Source organism: Mastigoproctus giganteus, chromosome 6 (assembly GCF_048544385.1).
Source record: "Mastigoproctus giganteus isolate SK-2022 chromosome 6, ASM4854438v1, whole genome shotgun sequence".
In the NCBI taxonomy this organism is placed as follows: Eukaryota; Metazoa; Arthropoda; class Arachnida; order Uropygi; family Thelyphonidae; genus Mastigoproctus; species Mastigoproctus giganteus.
The window spans coordinates 195,552,448-195,577,132 of record NC_143580.1 but is presented as its reverse complement, the minus strand read 5'-3'; the positions used below and the strand labels follow the sequence as shown (position 1 = coordinate 195,577,132).

General features: G+C 38.2%; 1 protein-coding gene across 1 annotated transcript in view; it reads left to right on the top strand.

The window, feature by feature from the left end:
• Cmtr1 (Cap methyltransferase 1) overlaps window positions 1-24,685 on the top strand; it is a 379,789-nt gene that overhangs the window by 31,164 nt on the left and 323,940 nt on the right. Inside the window, exon 3 of the mRNA XM_090376649.1 lies at window positions 20,785-20,868. Within this exon, the coding sequence (XP_090232775.1) occupies window positions 20,785-20,868 (84 nt within the window). The remainder of the gene's footprint in view (window positions 1-20,784; window positions 20,869-24,685) is intronic.

Below are 24,685 nucleotides of genomic sequence, written 5' to 3'. Positions count from 1 at the left end.
TTCAAAGAATTTTGTCCAGTCTCTTTTTCAGTTTAGGTAAACTTTTGACTTCTTTAAGACTAGGCAAGAATTTATTTCAACAGTCATTTGCTCTTTGGCAAAAGGCACATTTTCATACATCTGTTCTGCAGTTACCCTTTGGAAGAATAAAAATGATTTTAGCCTTTCCTTTTAAAGCTCTGAGTATGTCAAGCAGTCACCATTGGCACGTCAACTTTTATAAATTTGTATTAACAAAGTGTGTGGTTGGAGAGAATTTGACCATCGTTCTTCACATTATTTCAAGAATCCTATAATGAAAATAATAATATTTTAAAGGAATTTTATTGATTTTTTTTAATATAGTATGAATGGATGCAGTTTGGGAAATTCCTCTATATTTAACTTGACTTTTCTCTTAAAAATACTGCTAGAAAAAAAAAAAAAAAAAAAAGCAAGCAGCCCAGAGAGTTAATTGTTCAAAACACAAATACAGGTAATTATTTATTATGGAAAGGTTGGATTGTTAAAGAAACTTGACAGTGAGATTTATTAAAGTGAATTTGAAACTTCTGAAATTTTTTAATTAACTTAGTGTAATATATTTAGTAGGAGAAATAATTTTTTTTTTAAATTTGAAAATTTTATATATCTGTGCATTCAGTTTCCATCTTTGAGAACACTTTGGTCCCCCTAGTGATGACAGCCAACTTTCGAATGTCAGTGCCCAGGCTTATGCTTACAGTATAGATTATACTGTTATCCATGGGTCAATCTAAATTACTAATACTGTTTTATACAAATGGTATCATACAAGTGAATTCTCCACTTATCTAAAATTCAGGGCACTATCATGATAGTTGTTCCAAGACTGTTGGATTCATAAGATGATAGGTGCCTCCAATAGTGAATGTATACTGAACTGTGAATAATGTATCATGGTTTAAATGTATAATGCTGAGCTATGAATAATGTATCATGGTTTAAATGTATAATGCTGAGCTATGAATAATGTATCACGGTTTAAATGTATAATGCTAATGCTGAGCTATGAGAAATTTATCATGATTTAAATGTATAATGCTGGGCTATGAATAATGTATCATTTAGTTCAGCCAGGTGGTATGGAAGAAAAACATCCAGTTAAACAATAAAGATTATATATGTACATTAATCCATAATGATCATGTTTACTCTACACAGCACTTTAGTAGTATTTGTAGAAACTGAATGTAGAGATATGTACAATTTTAAAATTATTTCAATGTCCAGCAGCTGTTACTGTGCACTGTATATAGAGAAATGTAGCCTAGTATTAGGGCATAAAGGTATACATAATCTGTTTTGTGTGTTTAACTGTACATTTTTCTTCTATATACTGCTATGGCCACCCATCTGAGGAGAGAGATAGCAATAACTCCCCCGAAATAACAGATTCACCTTTTGGTAATGCTATTTACATAAAATGATATTATCACTTTAGATCACTCCTGATAAAGATCTAGGAGTGGACATAATATATCCTGTTAATCTAAAAAAAAAGGCTGCATGTGAGTGCACCATCCCATTGGTGATGTTATAAGATTAATTAAACCTTGGGATGTCCTCTCTGGACTAGAGGAGGCTTGACATAGCCCAGTGGTCAGGAGCGAGAGTGCATAGCATGCGTTCCTTGAGTGGACCCGGGTTCAAGCCCGTGACTACTAAATACGATAAATAATTGTATTGGCGATTTATTGTAAACTCTAATGACTTGGTTGTCGTGCTGGAGTATAAACAGAAATTAATCTGGACTAGAGAAGTGCTAAAATCTCCTAAACCACTAAGGTGGTGTGAAAGACTCTTGGGAGAACTGTAGACCGTTGAGTTTGACTTCAGTGGCGGAAAATATTATGAAATCTATGGTTAAAGGTATGATATAGGATCATCTTGATAGAAATGGTATTCTTAATGGTATATTAATGGTATATATTAAGAAATGGTATTCTTAATTGATCATATCATTTGTGAAGGAAGTGGTTGGAAGTCTTGCCTGACAAACCTAGTTAATTATTATGACAAAGTCAAAACAGTTGTCAACAAGAAGCAATTCTGACATCATTAGCATTAGTAGAGGCATTTGATGCAAGAAAGCAAGCTTATGCAGCATCAGCCAAAAAAAAAAAAAAAAAAACCCACTTCCACTTCACCCCTCTCTTCGTTCGAAATACCTGTCCAGCTGAGCCTTAAACTTATTTAGGCTATCAATTTCCACGACAAGGGATGGAAGTCTGTTCCACCAACCAACCACCCGCTGGCTAAAGGCAAATTTCCGCACATCTATCCTACATCTGTCATTCCTCAATTTGAATTTATGCCCTCTCAGGTGATTATTCTGAGCGAGAGGAAGAATCCCATCAGCATTGAGCTCGCTCAAACCATTCAAGGCTTTATACACCTCTATCAGATCACCTCGCTGGTGCCTAGTCTCCAGACACTGTAATTTGCAAAACTTAAGCCTTTCTTCGTAAGAGCACCCCTTTGTTCCATTCACTAATCTTGTTGCCCTTCTCTGTACTCGTTCCAGCAGCTCTACATCCTTCTAGAAATGAGGCCTCCAGACCTGTATACAGTACTCTAGGTGTGGCCTGACCATTGCCTTATACAAGGGAATAATCACCTCCTTATCACTGCTAGAAAAATTGCTGTATATCATTGACAATACACCATGAGCTACTCTTGCAGCCCGTCTGCACTGCTCAGAGAACTTCATATCTGCCTGCACAACCACCCCCAGGTCCCTTTCATTCTCTACCACTGTCAGTGTAGTACCACAGAGCTGATACGTTGCTCTGGGGTTGCTGTTTCCCATGTGTAGTACTTTACATTTGTCTATGTTAAACTTCATTTGCCACCTCTCAGCCCATCTGCTCAACCTTTCCAGATCCTGTTGCAGCAGCATAGTGTCAGTAGTGTCCTTGACAACCCTGCCTACCTTTGTATCGTCTGCAAACTTCGACATTAAGCTTGATATACCATCATCAATATCATTTATAAATACAGAAAACAATAATGGACCCAACACTGAGCCCTGAGGGACTCCACTAATAACACTAGTCCACGACGAGCAGTGTCCATTGATTACCACTCTCTGTCTTCTCCCCCTCAGCCACCCCTTTATCCACAGCAGCAACTTGCCTCCAATGTCACACTGCTCCAATTTGTGCAGCAGTCTTCCATGTGCAACAGTATCAAAAGCCTTTCTAAGATCCAAGTATATAATATCAAAGTTATTCCCTGCATCCAGTTCCTTTGTGACTGCATCATAGTATCCAATCAAATTGGTCAGGCAAGACTTCCCCTTAACAAAACCATGCTGTGTCCGAGCTATAACTGAAGTCTTGTCTAAATGATCCTGCAGTGCTTCTTTAACTAGTGCCTCCATTATTTTCCTGGAACAGAAGTTAAACTCACAGGTCTATAATTACTTGTGTCAGCCTTTTCATCCTTTGTGAATTGGGGTCACATTTGCACATCTCCAGTCTGTGGGTACCTCCCCCGAGTCCAAGGAAGCTCTCATAATTATGGCTAAGGGTTTGCTTACTTCCTCTGCTGCCTCCTTTAATATAACTGGATAGATCCCATCCACCCCGGGTGCCTTTCTTGTGTTTATTTTCAACAATTTCTCCTCCACTTTACTCTCAGTTATTACAAGATTCTCTAGCTTACTGCTAGAGTTGAATACACCTCTGGCATTCCCCTCGCTAAATAACTCCTCATGTGTGAATGTCGATGCAAAATATTCATTTAGTTTGTTAGCTACCTGAGCAGGATCATCAACAGTTGACCCATCATCAAGTGGACCAATCTGATTCATCCCCTTCCTTCTAGAGTTTACATAAGTAAAGAACTCTTTGCTGTTTTTCTTTGCATCCCTTGCCAAAGATTTCTCGTAATCTGCCTTCGCCTGCCTAACCTCCTTTGTAACTTGGTTACAGATCAACTTGTATCTATCATAGGCTTCTGTGTCGTGTTAATTTGTATGTATCCCATGCATGTTTCTTCTCTGCCATATGCCTCATTAGTTCATCTGACATCCATTTAGGCCTAAACCTTGAACAATATTTCTTAGTTGGTATGTAAAGCCTAGTAGCTTCCAAGATAAGTTCTTTGAATGCTTCCCATTTTGCATTTGCTGTTGGTAACATCATCAGTTGGTCCTACTGTATAGAATTTAAATACAGTCTCAGTCCATCGTAATCGCCTTTACGAAAGCAATAACCCTTCCCTTTACCCCTAATGGTAGTTACCTCTTTGAGTAAATCCCACTTCAGCACACTGTGATCACTGCCACCTAGTGGTTCATTTATCTGCAGATTCTTAATGCATGAAGAATCACTGCTGATAATCAAATCAAGAGTATTCCTCCCTCTAGTTGCCTCCCGAACATGCTGATGTAGAAAACAATCATCCAATAAATCCACAAAAGCCTTGCTAGTGTGTGAGTGACCAGCCCCCAATTTCCAGTCAATATCTGGGAAATTAAAATCTCCCATTATAAGACTCTCTGATTTACTGGCCCACTCTATTTCCCTGTACAGTTTCTTATTATACTCATCAGAGTCATTAGGCCTATAGCACACTCCTACTCTCAATTTTGATCTCCCAATGCTTATGTCACACCAAACTGACTCGACACTGCACTGTCCAGCGATGTCCACTGGCTTCACTTCCTTGAATTTTATGTATTTCTTAACTAATAGCATAACCCCTCCTCCCTTCCTATCCAGTCTATCCTTTCTGTAGACGTTGTACTCCCCAAATGCCAGTTCTGCATTCCTTATATCTGTGTGACACCACGTCTCTGATATCCCAACAATATCTGCCTTTGATGTTTTGAGTAATACCTCAAATTCATCAAATTTATTTACTAAACTCCTAGCATTGGTGTACATGCAAGTATACATGCACCTATTTCTATTCTTAGCTACCCTAACACAACCCCTGTGTTTACTTGTACCGCAATGACTCCCAGCAGTCTCTGAAATGTCCTGCATCTTGTTTTTCAGGCTTCTGCTCATTTCAATAGAAGCCGTGCAAGAATCTCTTTCACCTCTGCCAGTGGCTACTGTTAATCTATTCGTCTTTGTCTCCCCCCAAGCTAGCAGTTTTCCGACCCACCTAACTCTGCCTCGATAGCATCAGCAAATATTCTTGCACCCTTTCTATTTAAGTGTATCCCATCCCTGTAGAAGCAATCTCTCCTGTTAACAAGTACAGTCCAGGCTGAAAAAAATTCTACCCCTTGAGCCTTGCACAATCTTTCCAGGGCCGAATTGATCGACAAGGCTCTCATCATATACTCCCTCCTATCGTGTCTGGGCAGAATTGCAGACACTTACTTTCAAATTCAACCCTATATCACGGCTTTTTTTCAACAGTGACCTGTACTTGTTAAGCAATTCTGCCGTAAGTCAATTATTTATTGACTTCAGTAAATCTTTTAATATGGTTCCCCGTGAAAGGTTATTTCTCCACATATTTCTCTACTTGTTCTCAAAACCTGTGCTCCTGAGCTTACTCCTGTTCTGTGTCTCATTTTTTCTGCTGGTGTTTTTCCTTCTTTTTGAAAATTTGCTCATATCCAGCCAGTTCCTAAAAAGAGTAACAAATCCCTCCTATCCAGTTATCAATCCATTGCACTTAATATACTGTTTCCAAAGTAATGGAGAAATCATTAATTGCCAATTCCTATACTACCTTTAAACTTACCAATAATCACCAATATGAATTCTGTTAGCATTGTCCACCGGTGATATACTAACTTATGGTATCCATCTGTGGACAAATTAGTGGAAAAGTTCAGTGAAACTCAAGCAGTTGCTCTTGACATTTCTAAGGCTTTTAATTGTGTTTGGCATGAAGGTCTTTTGAAAAAGCTTTCACCTTATGGATACTTACATGTTCTTGAATTGAAGCCTTTCTTGGTAAGACCACCCTTTTGTTCTCCCCACCAATCTCACACCACCCTTCTCTTCACCCATTTTCCAGCAGATCTACATCCTTCCTAAAATGAGACCTCCATATCTGTATGCAATACTCAAGATGTGGCCTAACCATTGCATTATACAATGGGATAATCATCCCCTTATCCTTACTAGCAAAATTACTGCATATCATAGACAAAACCCATTGAGCTGCCCTGGCAGCCGTCTGCACTGTTCAGAGAATTTAATATCTGATGACACAATTACTCACAATTTTTTTTTTTTTTTTTCACTTTCCACTGCCGAATGAAGTATCATAGAGTTGGTACATAATCTGGAATTACTACTTAGTATCTGTAGAACCTTGTGCCTTTCGAAACTTGCTGGCATTGTTGTAGTATATGAGATTGATATGGAATAGCATAATGTATATCTTGGACTTGATAGCATAGGGTACAACACAAAACTAGGTAGTGTAATATGTAGCACTATATTAGGAATCTGTTAGCTTAGTATAGTATTGTCAATTAATTGATTAAATTTATAAATTTTATTAATTTTCATTGTTAATTAAATTGTGTTTAAACAATAATCATGCCCCAGACTAGAGCAACAAAGCAATATCCCCCCCCTGAGCCACAGCGGGAGTTCTGTGGCTCAGGGGGATCTGAAGGGGTGATTCTCCAATTGGTCCACTTGATATCGATGGTTCAACTTTTGATGATCCTGCTCAGGTAGCTAACAAACTAAATGAATGTTTTGCATCTACATTCACACACCAGGAGTTATTCAGGGAGGGGAATGCCAGAGGTGTATTAAACTCTGGCAGTAAGCTAGATAATCTTGTAATAACTGAGAGTAAAGTGGAGGAGAAATTGTTGAAGATAAACATAAGAAAGGCACCTGGGTGGATGGAATCTATCCAGTTATATTAAAGGAGGTAGCAAAGGAAGTAAGCAAACCCTTGGCCATAATTATGAGAGCTTCCTTAGACTCAGGTGAGGTACCAATGGACTGGAGATGTGCAAATGTGACCCCAATCCACAAAGGTGGATCAAAGGGAGACACAGGTAATTATAGACCTGTTAGTTTAACTTCTGTTCCAGGAAAATTAATGTAGGCACTGGTTAAAAATAGCACTGCAGGATCATCTAGACAACACTTCGGTTATAGTTCGGACACAGCATTGGTTTGTTAAGCGGAAGTCTTGTGTGACCAGTTTGATTGGATACAATCATGTCGTCACAAAGAAACTGGATGCAAAAAATAATTTTGATATCATATATTTGGATCTTAGAAAGGCTTTTGATACTGTTGCACAAATTGGAGCAGTGTGGCATTGGAGGCAAATTGCTGCTATGGATAAAGGGATGGTTGAGTGGGAGAAGACAGAAAGTGGTAATCAATGGACACTGCTTTTCATGGACTAATGCTATTAGTGGAGTCCCAAGGAAGTAATCTTGGAAGCTACTAGAGTTTTGTCTCAACTAAGAAATATAGTTCAAGGTTTAGGCCTAAATGGATGGCAGATGAACTAATGAGACTCGTGGCAGAGAAAAAAAAATGCATGGAATGCATATAAATTATCAGGTGACACAGAAGACTATGGTAGATTTAAAATAGCCAAGTTACAAAGGCGGTTAGGCAAGCAAAGGCAGATTACAATAAATCTTTGGCAAAGGATGCAAAGAAATGGCATTACTGCATGTTGTACAATGGATAAATGGATGGTTGAGTGGGAGAAGACAGATAGTTAGTGGTAATCAGTAGACACTTCTCTTTGTGGACTAATGTTATTAGTGGAGTTCCTCAGGGTTCAGTTTTGGGTCCATTGTTGTTTTCTGTATTCATCAATGATATTGATGATGGTATATCAGGCTTAATGTCCAAGTTTGAAGATGATACGAAGGTCAGCAGGGTGATTCTTGCACTGCTTCTATTGAAATGCAATTGAGAAGCAGCCTGGAAAGCAAGGCAATGGGGATTTCCAGGACTGCTGGGAGTCATAGTGGAACAAGTAAATACATGGGCTGTGTTAGTATAACTAAGAGTAGAAACAGGTGTCTCACTAATGACAGTATGCTGCTGCAACAGGATCTAGAAAAGTTGAGCAGATGTGCTGAGAGGTGGCAATTGGAGTTTAACATTGACAAATGTAAAGTACTGCATATGGGAAGCAGTAACCCCAGTGTGATGTATGAAATGTGTGGTACTACACTGATGCTGGTAGAGAGTGAAAAGGACCTGGGGGGTAAGTGTGCAGTCAGATATGAAGTGTTCTGAGCAGTGCAGACGGTCTGCAAGAGTAGCTCATGGTGTCTTGTCAATGATACACAGGAATGTTTTCTAGCAGGGATAAGGACGTGATTATCCCCTTGTATAAGGCATTGGTCAGGCCCCACCTTTTTTTTTTTTTTTTTTTGGCTGATGCTATATAAGCTTGCTTTCTTGCATCATGTGCTCTTTTTAATGCTAATTAATGCTTAATGCTAAACACAGTCTAAAAAAACTTGTGAAATGTTTGTGGATCTTTCTGGAACAGGATGTGATCTAATCCAGTAGGATGTCTTTGTGTGTGCTAGGTGCACAGAGTGTCAAGAAATTAGGCGGCAACTCAGTGTTCTGAGGTGTAGGGTATTCCTTCAAGGGCATCTACCCTAAACGTCAAACTCTCATAGAGAGTTGGAGGTATAGTGTAGATGCCCTTGAAGGAATTAAAATGGGGTCTCATCAAGCTCTGGGCACCTCCGTAGCCAGGTGGGAAGGAGCAGCAGTGCGTAGCACACGCTTCTTGATTAGACCGGGGTTCGAGCCCGTGACCACCAAATACGGAGGATGCGGAAAGGTCAGGGAATGACCACTGCATATCCCGGAGCAATATGGCCTTAGTTGCTAATGCTCCTAAAAACCAAATAACTAACTAATAACTAACTAACATCAAGCTCTGCTGCCCAACTCAATGCCAGAGTGATGCCAGAGATCACTCTTGTGCATTAAGCAATACAAGGGCAATCTTCAGGGCAAAATGCACTGGTTCCTGATAATTCACTGGTTCCCTGATAATTCACAGGCAAAATGCACTGGTTCCCTGATAATTGATTCATCGACTATTGTCGGTGAATCAATTATCAGGGAAATGGAATATATTGTGCAAACAGGATAGGTGGAATAGTAGTAGTTGTAGTGGCATGTGATACAAGAAAGCAAGTGTATGAGCTTATGCAGTATCAGCCAAAAAAAAAAATATATATTTACAAAACTAATCCGTCTAAATGTTTGTCCAGTTCCTCCTTAAATTTATTTAACCTATCAACTTCCACAACGACAGATGGAAGTTTGTTCCAGCAATTAACTACCCGCTGGCTAAAGACAAATTTCCGCACATCTATTCTACATCTGTCTTTCCTTAATTTGAATTTATGCCCCCTTAGGTTCTTAATCTGAACAAGTGGAAGAATCTCATCAGAATTCAGCGTGCTCAACCCATTCAAGGCCTTATACACACCTCAATCAGATCACCGTGCAGGTGCCTAGTCTCCAGCTGCTGCAATTTGCAGAACTTAAGCCTCTCTTGTTAAGAGGATCCCTTCATTTTCCTCACCAATCTTGTTGCCCTTCTCGGTACACGCTCAAGCAAATCTACATCCTTCCTAAAATGAGACCTCCAGACCTGTATGCAGTACTCAAGGTGTGGCCTGACCATTGCCTTATACAGAGGGACGATCACCTCCTTTTCCCTGCTAGCAAAATTCCTATATATCATTGACAAAACCCCATGACCTGCCCAGGCAGCCTGTCTGCATTGCTCAGAAAACTTCATATCTGCCTGCACAATTACTCCCAGGTGTTTTTCATTTTCTATCACCTTAAGTGTAGTACCACATAGTTGGTATGTTTCTCTGGGATTACTTCTACCCATTTGCAGTACTTTGCATTTGTCAAGGTTAAACTTCAGTTGCCACTTCTCAGCCGATCTGCCCAAATTTTCTAGATCCTGTTGCAGTAGCACACTACCATTACTGTCATTAACAACCCTGCCAACGTTTGCATCATCTGCAAACTTTGACACTAAGCCTGATATAACTTCATCAATATCATTGATAAATATACAAAACAACAGTGGACCCAACACCGAACCCTATGAGACTCCACAAATAACATTAGTCCACGAAGAGCAGCACCCATTGATTACCACTCTCTGTCTTCTCCCACTCAACCATCCTTTTATCCATTGTAGCAACTTGCCCTTAATACCATTCTGCTCCAATTTGTACAGTAGTCTTCCATGTGCAACAGTGTCAAAAGCTTTCCTGAAATCCAAGTATATGATATCAAAATTATTTTTTGCATCCAGAGTATGTCTGCAAGGGGCAAAAAAAAGAACTTTTAAGGGCACAGAAGATGATGTTGTTGTATACATTGGCACTAATGACATTAAGTGTAGGAGATCTGTGGACTTACTTAAGAAGTACAGGTCAAAACAATGTTGAAAAAAGTTACGAGTTAGGGTTAAATTTGAAAATGTCTGCAATTCTGCCCAGAGACGATAGGAAGGAGTATATAATGATAATGTTGTCAGTCAGTTCAGCCCTGGAGAGACTAGCAAGGCTCACGGGTTAGAATTTTTCACAGAATTGTCTGTGCTTGTTAATAGGAGAGACTGTTTGTAGAGGGATGGGATACACATAAATAGAAAGGGTGCAAGAATATTTGCTGATGCCATCGAGGCGATGTTAGGTGGGTCGGAAAACTGCTGGCTTTGTTGGATTCACAGACTAATAGATTAACAGTAGGCAGAGGTGGAATCGATTCTTACACTTCTATTAGAATGAGCAGCAGCCTGGAATGCAAGTTGTTAGGGATTTCAGGAACTGCTGGGAGTCATTATGAAACTAGTAAATACATGGACTGTGTTAGGGTAACTAATAGTAAGAAGAGGTACATGTACACCAATGCTAGGAGTATAGTAAATAAATTTGATGAATTTGAAATGCTGGTCAAGGTATCAAAGCTGGATATTGTTTTGATTTCAGAGATGTGGTACCACACAGGTATAAGGAATGCAGAATTAGAATTTATGGAGTACAGTGTGTACTGAAAGGATAGAAAGGGAGGAGGGGGTTATGCTGTTAGTTAAGAAACACATAAAATATAAGTGCATCCAGTTGCATTGGGGGACATTGCAATGTTGAGTCAGTTTGGTGTGAAATGAGCACTGGGAAAGCAAAAATGGGGAAAGAAGTATATTATAGGACAAATAACTCTGATAAGTACAATGAACAACTAAACAGAGAAACAGGACCAGTAAATCAGAATGTCTTTTAATGGGAGAATTTAATTTCCCAGATATTGACTGGAACTTGTGGGGTGGTCACTCGCACACTAGCAAGACTTTTGTGGGTTTACTGGATGACTGTTTTCTACCATAGCATAGCATGTTCGAGAGGTAACCAGAGGGAGTAATACTCTTGATCTGATTATAAACAGTGATTATTCATGCATTAAGAATTTACAGATAAAGGAACCATTAGGTGGCAGTGATCACAGTGTACTGATATCAGATTTACTTAAAGATGTAAATACCATCAGGGGAAAAGAGAAGGGGGGGTTTGCCTTTGTAAAGGTGACTACAGTGGTCCAGAGATTTTATAGTGGGCCCATCATGTTGATGGTATTACCAACAACAAATTCTAAATGGGAAGTATTTAAGGAATTAACCTTGGATGCTACTAGGTTTTTCATATCAACTGAGAAATGCTGATCAAGGGTTAGGCCCAAATGGACATCAGATGAACTAATAAGACTTGTGGCAGAGAAGAAAAATCCATGGAATCCATATAAATTATCAGGCGACACAGAAGCCTATGGTAGATATAAGCTAGTCTGTAATGAAGTCACAAAGGAGGTTAGGCAGATTATGAGAAATCATTGGCAATGGATACAAAGAGGAACAGCAGAGACTTCTTTCTTATATAAACTCTAAAAGGAAGGGGATGAATCAGATTGATCCACTTGAGATCGATGGTTTGACTGTTGATGATCCTGCTCAGATAGCTGACAAACTGAATGAGTATTTTGCATCTACATTCAAACATGAGGAATTCTGTAGAGAAGTGGAGAACAGAAGCTTATTAAACTCTAACATGGAACTAAATGATTTTGTAATAACTAAGAGCAAAGTGGAGGAGAAATGGTTGAAGTTAAACATAAGAAAGGCATCTGGGATGGATGGGATCTATCCACTTATATTAAAGGAGGCAGCAAAGGAAGTAAGCAGACCTTAGCCATAATTATGAGAGCACTGCTAGACTCAGGTGGTCCCCATGGACTGGAGATGTGCAAATGTATCTCCAATTCACAAAGGGGGATCAAAGGGTGACACAAGTAATTGCACGCAGGCGCCTCCGTAGCCAGGTGGGAAGGAGCAGCAGTGCATAGCACACACTTCTTGATTAGACCGGGGTTCGAGCCCATCACCATCAAATATGGAGGATGTGGAAAAGGTCAGGGAATGACCACTGCATATCCCGGAGCAATATGGCCTTAGTTGCTAATGCTCCTAAAAACCAAATAACAAACAATAACAAACAAACAAATAAATGCAGACTTATTAGTTTAACTTCTGTTCTGGGGAAAATAATGTAAGCACTGGTTAAAGAAGCATTGCAGGATCACCCAGAGAAGATTGCAGTAATTATTCAGGCAAAGCATGGGTTTGTTGAGTGGAAATCTTGTCTGGCCAATTTGATTGGATACTATGGTGTGGTAACAAAGGAAATGTATGCAAAAAATCATTTTGATGTCATATACTTGGATTTCAAGAAAGCTTTTAATACTGTTGCACATGGAAGACTGCTGAACAAATTGGCACAGTATGGCATTAAGGCAAGTTGCTACAATGAATAAAAGGATGGTTGAGTGGGAGAAGGCAGAGAATGGTAATCAATGGACACTGCTCTTCGTGGACTAATGTTATTAGTGTAAACCCTCAGGGTTCGGTGTTGTGCCCATTGTTGTTTTTATTTTTTATCAATGATATAATGAAGATATATAATGCTTAATATCCAAGTTTGCATATGATACAATGGTTGGCAGGTTTGTTAATGACAGTATGCTACTTCAACAGGATCTAGAAAAGTTGGGTAGATGGGCTGAGAAGTGTCAACTGAAGTTTAACATTTGCAAATGCAAAGTACTGCATACAGGTAGCAGTAACCCCAGTGTTTCTTTCTACACTAACCTGAGTGTGTACTACACTCAATTTAGTGGAGAATGAAAAAGATCTGGTGATAATTGTGCAGTCAGATTTGAAGTTTTCTGAGCAGTGCAGACATGCTGCCAGAACAGATCATGAGTCTTGTCAATGTAATTCAGGAATTTTGCTAGCAGGGACAAGGAGGTGATTATCCCCTTGCATAAGGCAATGGTTTGGCCACACCTTGCATACTGTGTACAGGTCTGGAGGCCTCATTTTAGGAAGGATGTAGAGTTGTTAGAATGAGTACAGAGAAGGGCAACAATACTGCTGAGGGAAGGAGTGCCCTTACGAAGAAAGGCTTTAGTTCTGCAAATTGCAGCGTCTGGAGACTAGGCACCTGCGAAGCGATCTGATTGAGCTGTGTAATGGTTTGAATGGATTGAGCAGGCTTAATGCTGATGGGATTCTTCTTCTTTCTCAGATTACACACCTGACTGGACATAAACTCAAATTGAGGAAAGGCGGTTGTCAAATAGATGTGCAGAAATTTGCCTTTAGCCAGCGGGTAGTTGATTGCTGGAACAAATTTCCATCTGTCTTTGTGGAAGTGGATAGCTTAACATGTTGACTGCCAAGGCTTATTTGGGTAAGTGGGTCTCCGACTCCAATTTTAGTTAGGCACGTTAAATTATTCAAAACCGAAATTATAATATATATTAATCACAAACACTCGTAAAAAAAGCTTATTGTTATATAAAAAAGCTTCGCAAATTATCTCGTAGTTGGCGTATGTAATAGAAAATTCTTTGCGGCAGCCAACTATGAGTTAACTCGATTAACTCAGACATGTTATTACTTGCGGAATTGGTGCCTCCATAGCCAGGTAGGCAGGAGTAGCAGTGCGCAGCATACGCTTCTTGATTAGACTGGGGTTCTAGCCCATGACTACCAAAATAAGGAGGATGCGGAAAGGTCAGGGAATGACCACTGCATATCCCTGGAGCAATATGGCCTTAGTTGCTAATGCTCCTAAAAAACCAAAATAACAACAATAACTTGCAGATTTCACTGTATACGAGTCAGCGCTGTGCATAAATCCACAGTAGTGCCACAGACTTTGTTGTGTACATTGTATTTAGTACTTTGTTACGTGATTTTTTTTTTTTTTTTACAAAAAAAGAACCTAAAACATGGATAAGAAGAAATCACTGACTGAAGAAGAGTTTGAACTCTGTGCTAATATGAGTGACTAGGAATTTGAAGAGCTTTTTGACGAGCCATACTGTTCTGGTTCTGATAGTGACAATTATGAACCTTCTGACAATTCAAGTGAGGATAGCGAAGTTGAAGCCAGCTTCCTGAAGATAATCCTAATTCTCTGCAGGCAGTTACATCAGATAATGACAATAATTTGTGGAATGAAATAGGGCAAGATCCTCCACAATTTATTTTTGAATAGAACGTTGGTTTGAAAATGATCACAACAGAATCTAGTGTACAAAAATTGGTAGACCTATATTTTTTGAAAGAGTTTCTTACATTATTAGTCAAACAAACTAATTTATATGCTTTGCAAGAAATTGAAAAATGTGGACAATCGTGAAAAACTGCCAGGTTGTCAAGATGGAAGGACACTGACATCTCAGAAATTAGTGTTTCTTGGACTTTTGTTACAAATGGGTCCTTGTTTTCCTTCAGTAGAGCATTACTGGAGTATAAGTGCATTCTACAATGTTATGTTTTAGCGATCATTTATGAGTCGAAATAGATTCCAGTTGATATTACGATATTTTCACTTCGCAGATAATTCATTACAATCTGCTGATAGGTTATACAAAGTAAGACCGATTTTGAATCATTTCAATAATGTTATGCGCAATAATTATGTACCAAATAAAAACATCTGTATTGACGAGTTGATGATGTTGTGGTGTGGGAGACTGAATTTCTGCCAGTACATAAAAAATAAAAAGCACAAATATGGAATCAAACTTTACAGACTGAGTGAGTCCGATGGTCTTTTTATGAAAATTAAAATTTACTCTGGTAAATCAGAATAAACTGAACAAAACATAGGTCATACTGCTGAAGTTGTGCTATACTTGCTTGAGGACTACTTAAACAAGGGATATGTTTGTATATGTATTGTATATGGACAATTTTTATAATTCTGTTGCTCTGATGAAATTGTTGTCTGTTTGAAAAACTTATGTATGTGGAGCATTACGCACCAACCGAAAAGAAAATCCAAATCATCACCAAATCTTATGATTTGGTGATGCAAAAATTGAAGAAAGGGGAAGTTGCATGGCAACGAAGTGGCCCTGTTGTAGTATGTAAGTGGAGGAATAAAAGAGAAGTTCTCACTATTGCTAACATACACGTTGCTGAAATGGTCGAGGTACACAACCGGAATGGAAAAATTTCAATAAAACCAAACATAATTCGAGATTACAATAGTGGCATGTCCGGCATAGGTTGATCGGATTAAATGCTCTCGTATTATTCAGTGCTAAGAAAAACCATCAGATGGCAAAAAAAAAATTGCATTACATATTATAGAAATATATATTCCTAACACATACATCCTTTTCCCTCAAGTTACAGGTTCCACCACAAAATGTCTGAAATTCAGAGAAACATTTATTGAATCTTTGATTGGAGAAAAAATTCTAAATGTTCCAAAGAAGATTAGGTCTGAATGTGAAATTCATTATTTAGAGGCTAACCACCAACTGAAAAAAAAACAATGCCCAACTAGGCCGTGTCGATTATGTACAAGAAAAAAACACGCTGTAAAACACACTTATTGTCCAGTGTGCCAAGAGAAGCCAGCTCTTTGTGTAGAAGAATGTTTCAAAAATATCACAAATAAACAATATTATTTTTGTGAGTTTTAGTAATACACTTTTCTTTATATATTTGTGAATAAAAATATTTTTTTTTGTGAATAAATTTTCTGTTTTCAGATGCCGTTGTTGATTTTTCATTCTTATCTCAGAAGCCCACTATCCATCAGTTGCACGTATTTGCTACGAATATATTTGTAGCTGCACTTGAAAGGCAAGTCATACCAGTCCGAGTTAACTTGTATGTAGCGTCCTGGGCCAAATATGAGTTAACTCATATTTGCCAGTCAATCTGTTAAATAAATTCAAGGAAGAAGTGGACAAACTTTTGGAGTGAATGGATGGGTGAAATGGGAAGGTTTTTTTGTTTTTATTGGCTGATGCTTTATAAGCTTGCTTTCTTGCATCATATGCCTCTGCTAACTGTCTCATTAGTTCATCTGACATCCATTTGAGCCTAAAACTTGAACAGTATTTCTAAGTTGGTATAAAAAGCCTAGTATTCTTGAATGCTTCCCATTTAGAATTTGCTGTTGGTAACATCATCACTTGGTTACACTTTATAGAATTGAAAAACTGTCTGAGACCAATGTAGTCAACCTTATGAAAGCAAAAACTCTTCCCTTTACCCCCAGATGGCAGTTACATCTTTAAGTAAATCTGATATCAATGCACTGTGATTACTGACACCTAGTACAGTCAGTCCTCGTATAACACGTGTTTACACTACACGAATTCGATCATACACGATTTATAAATCGGGCAACGATATCTTATATAACACGAACCGAATTCGCTTATGCACGATTCGCCGTTGTGTTTACAAAAAATGGCAGTCAAACGCAGAATCACCCCAACCGAACGAACGCAACACGATAGGAATGAAGAGAAGATTCTGAAAATGTATTTATGTTTTTATACCAGTGAAGGGGAAACACATTTCACCATAATAACATAAAAACCAACACAATTCCAGCTATGGGTATAATCGCAAATGCAATTAGATCGAGTTTACTACCAGTTTATAACAGATTCCACTAGCAGAAACGCAACTGGAAATTGTTTTTATTGTTTTATGGTAGTAACCCCTGGAAATGTGCTTTAGTAAAATGTGAGGTGTTAATAGTGTATTACCTTTACGCTGTTGTTTATTCAGTTGCTACACGCGCGCAGCTTTGTTTATGTGTATCAAGCGTGCCTCCTCATTTTGTAATTGTGCTTTATTCCCTAAAAATTAGTAAAATACTTAAAAGGTGTGAAAAGGAAGTGTCCTGGTGAAGACACTGCAGATTCAGAGAGAAAAAGAAAAGCAATATCGATAAACAGAGGCGGACTGGGTCAAAAATTCTTACCCGGGAAAATTTGTAGTGGCCTCATACTATGGTTTATGGCCAAAATCACACCGGCCTTCGGCTCCCCGGTAAGTCTTATGGCCAGTCCACCTCTCTCGATAGAGAAAAAATATGAAATTGTGAAACGCTTTGAGCGAAATGAAAGACCATGTGATATTGCACGTGCTACAGACCTAAATGAGGCAACACCGAGACTTAGAAAGAATGCAGAGAAAATAAAAACAACTTTGATAGCAGGAACAACTCAAAGTGTAATTAAAATCCATTAGATTAAGACACAAAGAATTGGAAGAGATGGAACGGCTGTCATCTGTTTGGATAGAAAACCAAGTTTGCTTACGATAGAAGCAAAAGAATTAGCAATATTTTATTATGATTATTTATTGTGTTTGGTAATGTTTTGATTACAAATGTGTGTTCAATCTTGGGTGGTCGGCACCTAACCCTATTTTTCCCATAGGGCCTGTTGATTATATTGCACGAGGGTTTCTAGGAACACAACTATCGTGCTATACGAGGACTGACTGTAGTTCCTTTATCTATTTATCTATTCCTTTATTAATGCATGAATAATTGCTTCAATTATCAAATCAAGAGAGTTACACCCTCTGGTTGCCTCTCAAACATGCTGCTGTAGGAAACAGTCATCCTATAAATCCACAGAAGTTTTGGTAGTGTGCAAGTGATCAACCCACAAGTTCTAGTCAATATCTGGAAAGTTGATCTCCCATTATAAGACATTCTGATTTACTGGTCCATTATATTTCTCTGTACAGTTGTTTGTTGTCCTAATGACTCTGATGAATACACCAGTGAGAATAGGATCATCAGAGTATCTGATGATCCTACTTTCAAAATCGCTTTCCCCATGCTTTTAAGTCACACCAAACTGACTCAGCATTGCACTGGCTACCCATGTCAACTGGATGCACTTCCTGTCTCTGTTCTTTCTGTACACATTGTACTTTCCAATATTCAAATTCTGCATTCCTTATATCTGTGTGACACCATGTCTCTGATATCCCAACAATGTCCCTACTTGATGTCTTGAAATTCCAGCACTTCAAATTCATCAAATTTATTTACTATGCCTAGCTTTGGTCTACATGGAAGTATACCTGCACCTGTTCTTACTCTTATTTATGCTAACACAGCCTATGTATTTACTTGTTCCATGATGACTCCCAGCAGCTCTTGAAATCCCTGACACCTTACTTTCCAGGCTGCTGCTCTTTCTAGTAGAATAGTGCAAGAATCATTTTCACCTCTGCCTTCTGCTATTTTTAATCAATTAGTGTGTGTATCCCCTGAAGCTAGCAGTTTTCCAGTCCATTTAACACTGTCTCGATAGTGTCAGTAAATATTCTTGCACCCTTTCTATTTAAGTGTATGCTATGCCTATATAAGCATTCTCTCCTGTTAACAAGCACAGACTATGCTAAGAAAAATTCTATCCCATGAGCCTTGCACAATCTATCTAGGGCCGAATTGATTAACAATGCTTTCATCATATACTCCCTCCTATCGTGTCTGGGCAGAAGTGCAGACACTTTCAAATTTAACCTTAACTCATGATTTTTTTTCAACATTGACCTGTAGTTGTTAAGTAAGTTCTCTGATCTCCTACTCTTAATGTCATTAGTGCCAATGTGTATAACAATATCACCTTTTGTGCCCTTAAAAGATATCTGCTCTACAATGTCATCAACTTCTGTGCCTTGGTGCGCACGCACGCACGCACGCACACACACACACCTTGGTCCTATGCCCCTATCCTGTTTGCACAATATATTTCCTGTTTCTCTGACAATAGATTCACTGACAACAACTGACTACTGTGGGACCGGTGCATTCTGCCTTTGGGGGAGGGGTTGCCGTTGTGTTGCCTGATTTTCAGCTATAAGCTCTGGCATTAAAGTGGGCAGCTGAGAGTTTGATGGGCCTTCCAATTGAAATACTTCAGTGAAATTAGTTACTGGTTAAAACTCTGTATATAATTACAAGAGAATCTTGATTAGGTGGAGCTACTGGGTTTCTCTGATTGATCAGTTAGAATCGCTTTCCTGTTATATCATTTCCATTCCCTTTAGGAAGGGAGATGACATAATAGGAGTAGCATATGTGATCAAGGGATTTATAGATTTTCTAGAATATGATAAAAAAGGTAATGAATTTAGTGTAATCGTATAGCAATTGATAGTTCTCTGTTAATGGAAATAATCCACAAAACAGAGAACCATTATAGTCTTTCCACCACCTGTTGTGCAGCACATTTTGACATTCCTTATGTTTGGCTGTGATCAAGGGATTTATAGATTTTCTAGAATACAGTATGATAAAAAAGGTAATGAATTTAGTGTAATCGTATAGCAATTGATAGTTGTCTGTTAATGGAAATAATCCACAAAATAGAGAACCATTATAGTCTTTCCACCACCTGTTGTGCAGCACATTTTGACATTCCTTATGTTTGGCTTTGCTTAAATCAAGAAGAACATCAACCCTGTTCTAGCCTTTTTTCATGCATTTACTGTTGTTCTCATCTTTATTTCATTCTGGCTTGCTGCCCAGTTGTAGATAGCAAGTATTTTTTACTAGTGGCTGTTGCCTTGGCTGATATTGTGTCCTGCTCACTATCAGAATCATAAAAAAAAAAAAAAAAAAAAAACCCACCTTACCCTCTGATATTACCATTTACATCAGTGGTGAAACTGTAAATTCTAGATCTCTTCACCTCCCTGCATAAGATCGTGTTGGATCTTTTACATTTTATAATGGGGGTAGTGATCAAATGGAGAAGAGAATATTTTTTTTATTCTTTTAAATAAATTTTGTTTTATTTAAAAGAAAACGTATTTAAAATATTCTGCTCTTTTTCAACAATAAAAATCTAACTTCAGATTAAACTTACTGACTGCATGTATCCATTTAAATACATTGCTAACTTTAAGTATTTACCTCAGTAAAAAAAAAAAAAATAAGATCCTAATGCTTCTTTCTCTGGCTGTAAAATGGTTGTTGACTTGTGTTATTAACTAGTGAGATGTTTTCCTGTATCACTTGGACTTGGGCTAAGAGGCCAGTCATTCAACATAAACAGCAGAACCCAACAACACACACACTGTGCAGACATGTAACACAACAGAGTTCCTATAGTTTGGCTCAGAACTGTCTACACACACACGTACACACACACACACACACACACACACACACACACACACACACACACACACACACACACACACACACACACAAAGTACATAACATATAGTATAGCAGAGTTGAACTGACTTTCAGGAGCGACCTTACATAGGCTACTTACATATAACATATGTAGTGGGGATTAATTCTTTGTTGTCACTGTCTTATTCAAGTTTCAGAAATGTATTCTGCTAGCATTATATTATTACATGAATAACAGTGAATATTATTTTCAGAAAAACTTTCCAGTGAAGAATCTAGTGATGAAGATAAGCCAACCCGCAGTCATTTTAATTTGGATACCAAAGGTTCAAAGAGATGCAAGTAGAACTTTAATTAATGATATACTATCTTTGTTTTGAATAACGAATGAACTTTTTCCCTCTGTAAATTATTTAACATTAATAATTATTTAATGCAGTATTAATTTGGATATTTCTAATTGTTGTGTTTGTCGTACCGGATATACAGTACTTTTACATTTATTTATTCATATATATTGTTATCTTTATTTTTTCCTCTACTTGTTTTTAATGAAATGTTATTACAATTAAAATACAGAATGGAAGCAAAAATAGTATTTTAAAAATGAAATGACTACTGTACAGATTGGAAAAGACATTTATTGATATTACAATTTAATAATATACACTTATGTTACCTACCTCAGTGTTCCACCATTTCAATTTCATCATAAATGTTTTGTTTCAGTTGCTTAAGTATCTGTGGATGGTTTATTTTATTATTATCATTATTATTATTATTAGCCATATGGTGCAAGGAAGCCCAAGGCTTATGCTGCACCAGCCAAAAAAAAAAACAATTTCTGAATTACCCTGAGAGAGAGAGAGAGAGAGAGAGAGAGAGAGAGAGAGAGCAAGGGTCAGAAGTAGAAAGGAATCACCAAATATGAGAATGATGATATCCAGCTCAGGACCCTGGGTGTGCCAAGCCCATACTCACAAGATGTGAGCCTGACATTGGATCTTAAGAAACCCTATAAAAAGAAATTTTAAACAGAGAAGTCTGGTGGTAATGCTGGCCAATTTGTGTTACTAAAACAAGACATAAAGTGATTTGGAAACATTTCATTTAAAAGTATTCCTGGTATTGTGCTGTCACACCATCCTGTTGAAACCAGACATTTCATAAGCTGACCCCCCTTTTGGCAAAGATCTGAAGTTATTGAACCATTAGCAATTTCAGAAAAGTATGGATCACTGGTCCATACTTTACTTTCAGAAAAGTATGGACCAGTGATCCCAAAAGCAAACACCCCATACCAAATGGTAAATTTTTGGCTTTGAAGTGGTTGTTCAGAAATTCAAATATGTATCTAAATCATAAACAAGTAATTGTTGAACCCATCTGCATTTTATACGGATGGAATTTTAAATCAGTATGAAATATATGCGCTACATTAAATTCTGATATGTTCATTTCTCTTGATTGATGACTAAGAGATGTTGGAGGGCTACATTGTAATGTTCCTCAGATTCTTTCAATGTTTTCTGGAGTATGTGCCATACACTTCACATCTGTTACAGACACTGTTGTTCTAAATTTGTAAATTCAGTGTGTTATATTCTTTCAACTTGGAATATTACCACTTCTTCTAAAGTTGTAGTGGAGTCTAAATTCACATTAAGCACTCACAATAGTCACCTGACTTAAAAAATGGTTCGACAGTAAATGCACAATGTTTATTTGACCACCACTCAATTTTTACTGAATACTATACCAGAACACTAACCACAGCATCTGCACTGCAACCAAAATGAAGTGGTACTGCTTTTAATATAGGTATTGTTTTTGCGTAACCTTATATAAAAAGTAATGAGTATGCCTGAAACACTTAGTTGTTTAAGCTTATAAACAAGTTGTTAATGTGTACAGTGCATTACTTCAAGCATGTTTAATTATTATTTACTGTTGACTAATTGTTTTTTTCCTCTTATTAATAAAAATGAAAGGTAAATAACTAATTATCTTGTTGCTAATTAATTAACTAATATATAACATTAATTAATTTTACTTGGTCCTTGAGGTTGTCACAGACATTCTCTCAGATATGCCAGACAAGTAGGACTTGCTACCTGGGAGTCTAAAACGCTGATGGAACTGATATTCAGGTGACATTCAAGTCAAGTGGACCCAATTTCAGCTAAGTCTGGATGGTCTGTGACAGCCTAATCCTCTTCTTGCACCTTCACGATGGTGGGACTATTAGTAATCCTGAGTATAACCTCCATGCACAAGCACACTGTAGGTGATCACCCAGGTGTGAACCAACATAAGCAGGGGTCGAGGTGTGGCACCCACACCACGTGGAGGAATGCCACCCCTTTGTGTTACCAGGCAATACTAGGTGGTAGATGACTCTCATCAACCAGTGCAATACCACCACTTTGCTGGTTGGAGGCTTGAAGTGGTGGAACCCATGTTTAGTCTCCAGAGCAAAGTTCTGATCAATCCTTCCCCATCTCTTCCATCATGCAGTATGACTGATGACTTTTGAGGTTATGATGAACATCATGGTGAGATCCAATCTTCCTTACATTTTGAGGGTACAGCTCTAAAACAGTGTTCGCAGGCCAGCCACTACTTAGTACACCGGACTGAACCTATTGGTAACTCTTTAGGAGGCTTTCAGATCAGCTAGTGTATAATCTTGCTACCTCTACTCTGCCAGATATTGACTGGAGGGAGTCTGAGTAGTGTGTATGCCGGGGGGCATTGTCAAGGCCACATTATGTCAAGGATCTGGGTATATTCTTACCATGTGTACACCATATCCAAAAATTTAATTACTTCATACAGCATGTCCCCCCCAGCTCACTTTTTCTTATTATTGAATACACCACGAATTGTCAAACTAATAGAGTAAGCTTATCTGCAAAAAGATCTAAACTTCCCAAACACTTCCTAGTTCATTTCACAAATATATGTGGTCCCAATTCTAATCTCAACGACATCCATTTCCACTTGCAGTCTGCCAAACCTCATGTACTTTTTTGACAGAATCTCAGTTATTGGTTGATTCAACTACTGCTCATCTCAATTGCCCAAATTATTTCCTGTATGATTCCTTTCGCCTCAAAGGCGGTACTTGTGCATATGTCCGTTCCGATATTCCCTGTCAGAGACTTGGTAATTTGGAATCTCCTCTTTTCGATCTTGTCTGGCTTAAAATCTCTCTATCTCATTCAGTCAAATTCATCTGTTGTCTCTACTGTTCTCCCAATTCCACTAATCACTTGGAGCTCTTTGACTTCTCTTTGCAACTTGACTTTCTCCAGTCCAACTTTCTTAACAGTGAGGTAATTTTCCTTGGTGATTTTAATGTTCACAACTCCAGCTGGCTTCCGTTTTCTAGTCACATCGACCCAGCTGGTCGGTGTGACTAGAAATGCTGAGGCTTTTCCAATTACTAATGACCTTGCACAGATTGTTCATTTACCTACAAGAATACTGGACAATCCTAATCATACAGCCAACATGCTTGATCTTCTCACAAACAGCACTTCTAAGTACACGGTCGAAGTGAGAGGTCCTTTAGGCACTTAAAATCACAACTTGGTGATTGTCTCTTCTCCAGTGGAGCCTTTATCTCATGGCTATTCCCAACCTCATGTTGTTTGGCATTACAAGAATGCAAAATGGGATGACCTACGAGATTTCTTTTCTTCTTTTTCTTGGTCAAATTACTGTTTCAAAACTCCTGATGTTAATGTTTGTTCAGATCGTGTCAGTGAAACTATTCTTGTAGGAATGGAATGCTTTATCCCACACTCCACTTTAAAATCTCGTCCTTGGTTTTCCAATAAATGTGCTAAGACTGTTCAAGAGAAGAACATTGCATATTGTAATTGGCTTGTTTCCAATTCTTCAGTTTCATTTTCTGCCTACACCAAAGCTCGCAACAATTGTAAAGCAGTCATTAATCAGTCCAAACTAGATTTTGAACAGGCTAAGAGTAGAAAACATGCCTCTTGCCCTAATGGTAGCCGAGCATTCTGGTCTTTGGCCAATGCTATTGGCCGAAACTTTTGCCCATCTCTGCTCCCACCTCTGTCAAAACCATATGGTTCTGTTGTCACTTCAGCCAAGGATAAAGCTGACCTGCTAGCATCCCTT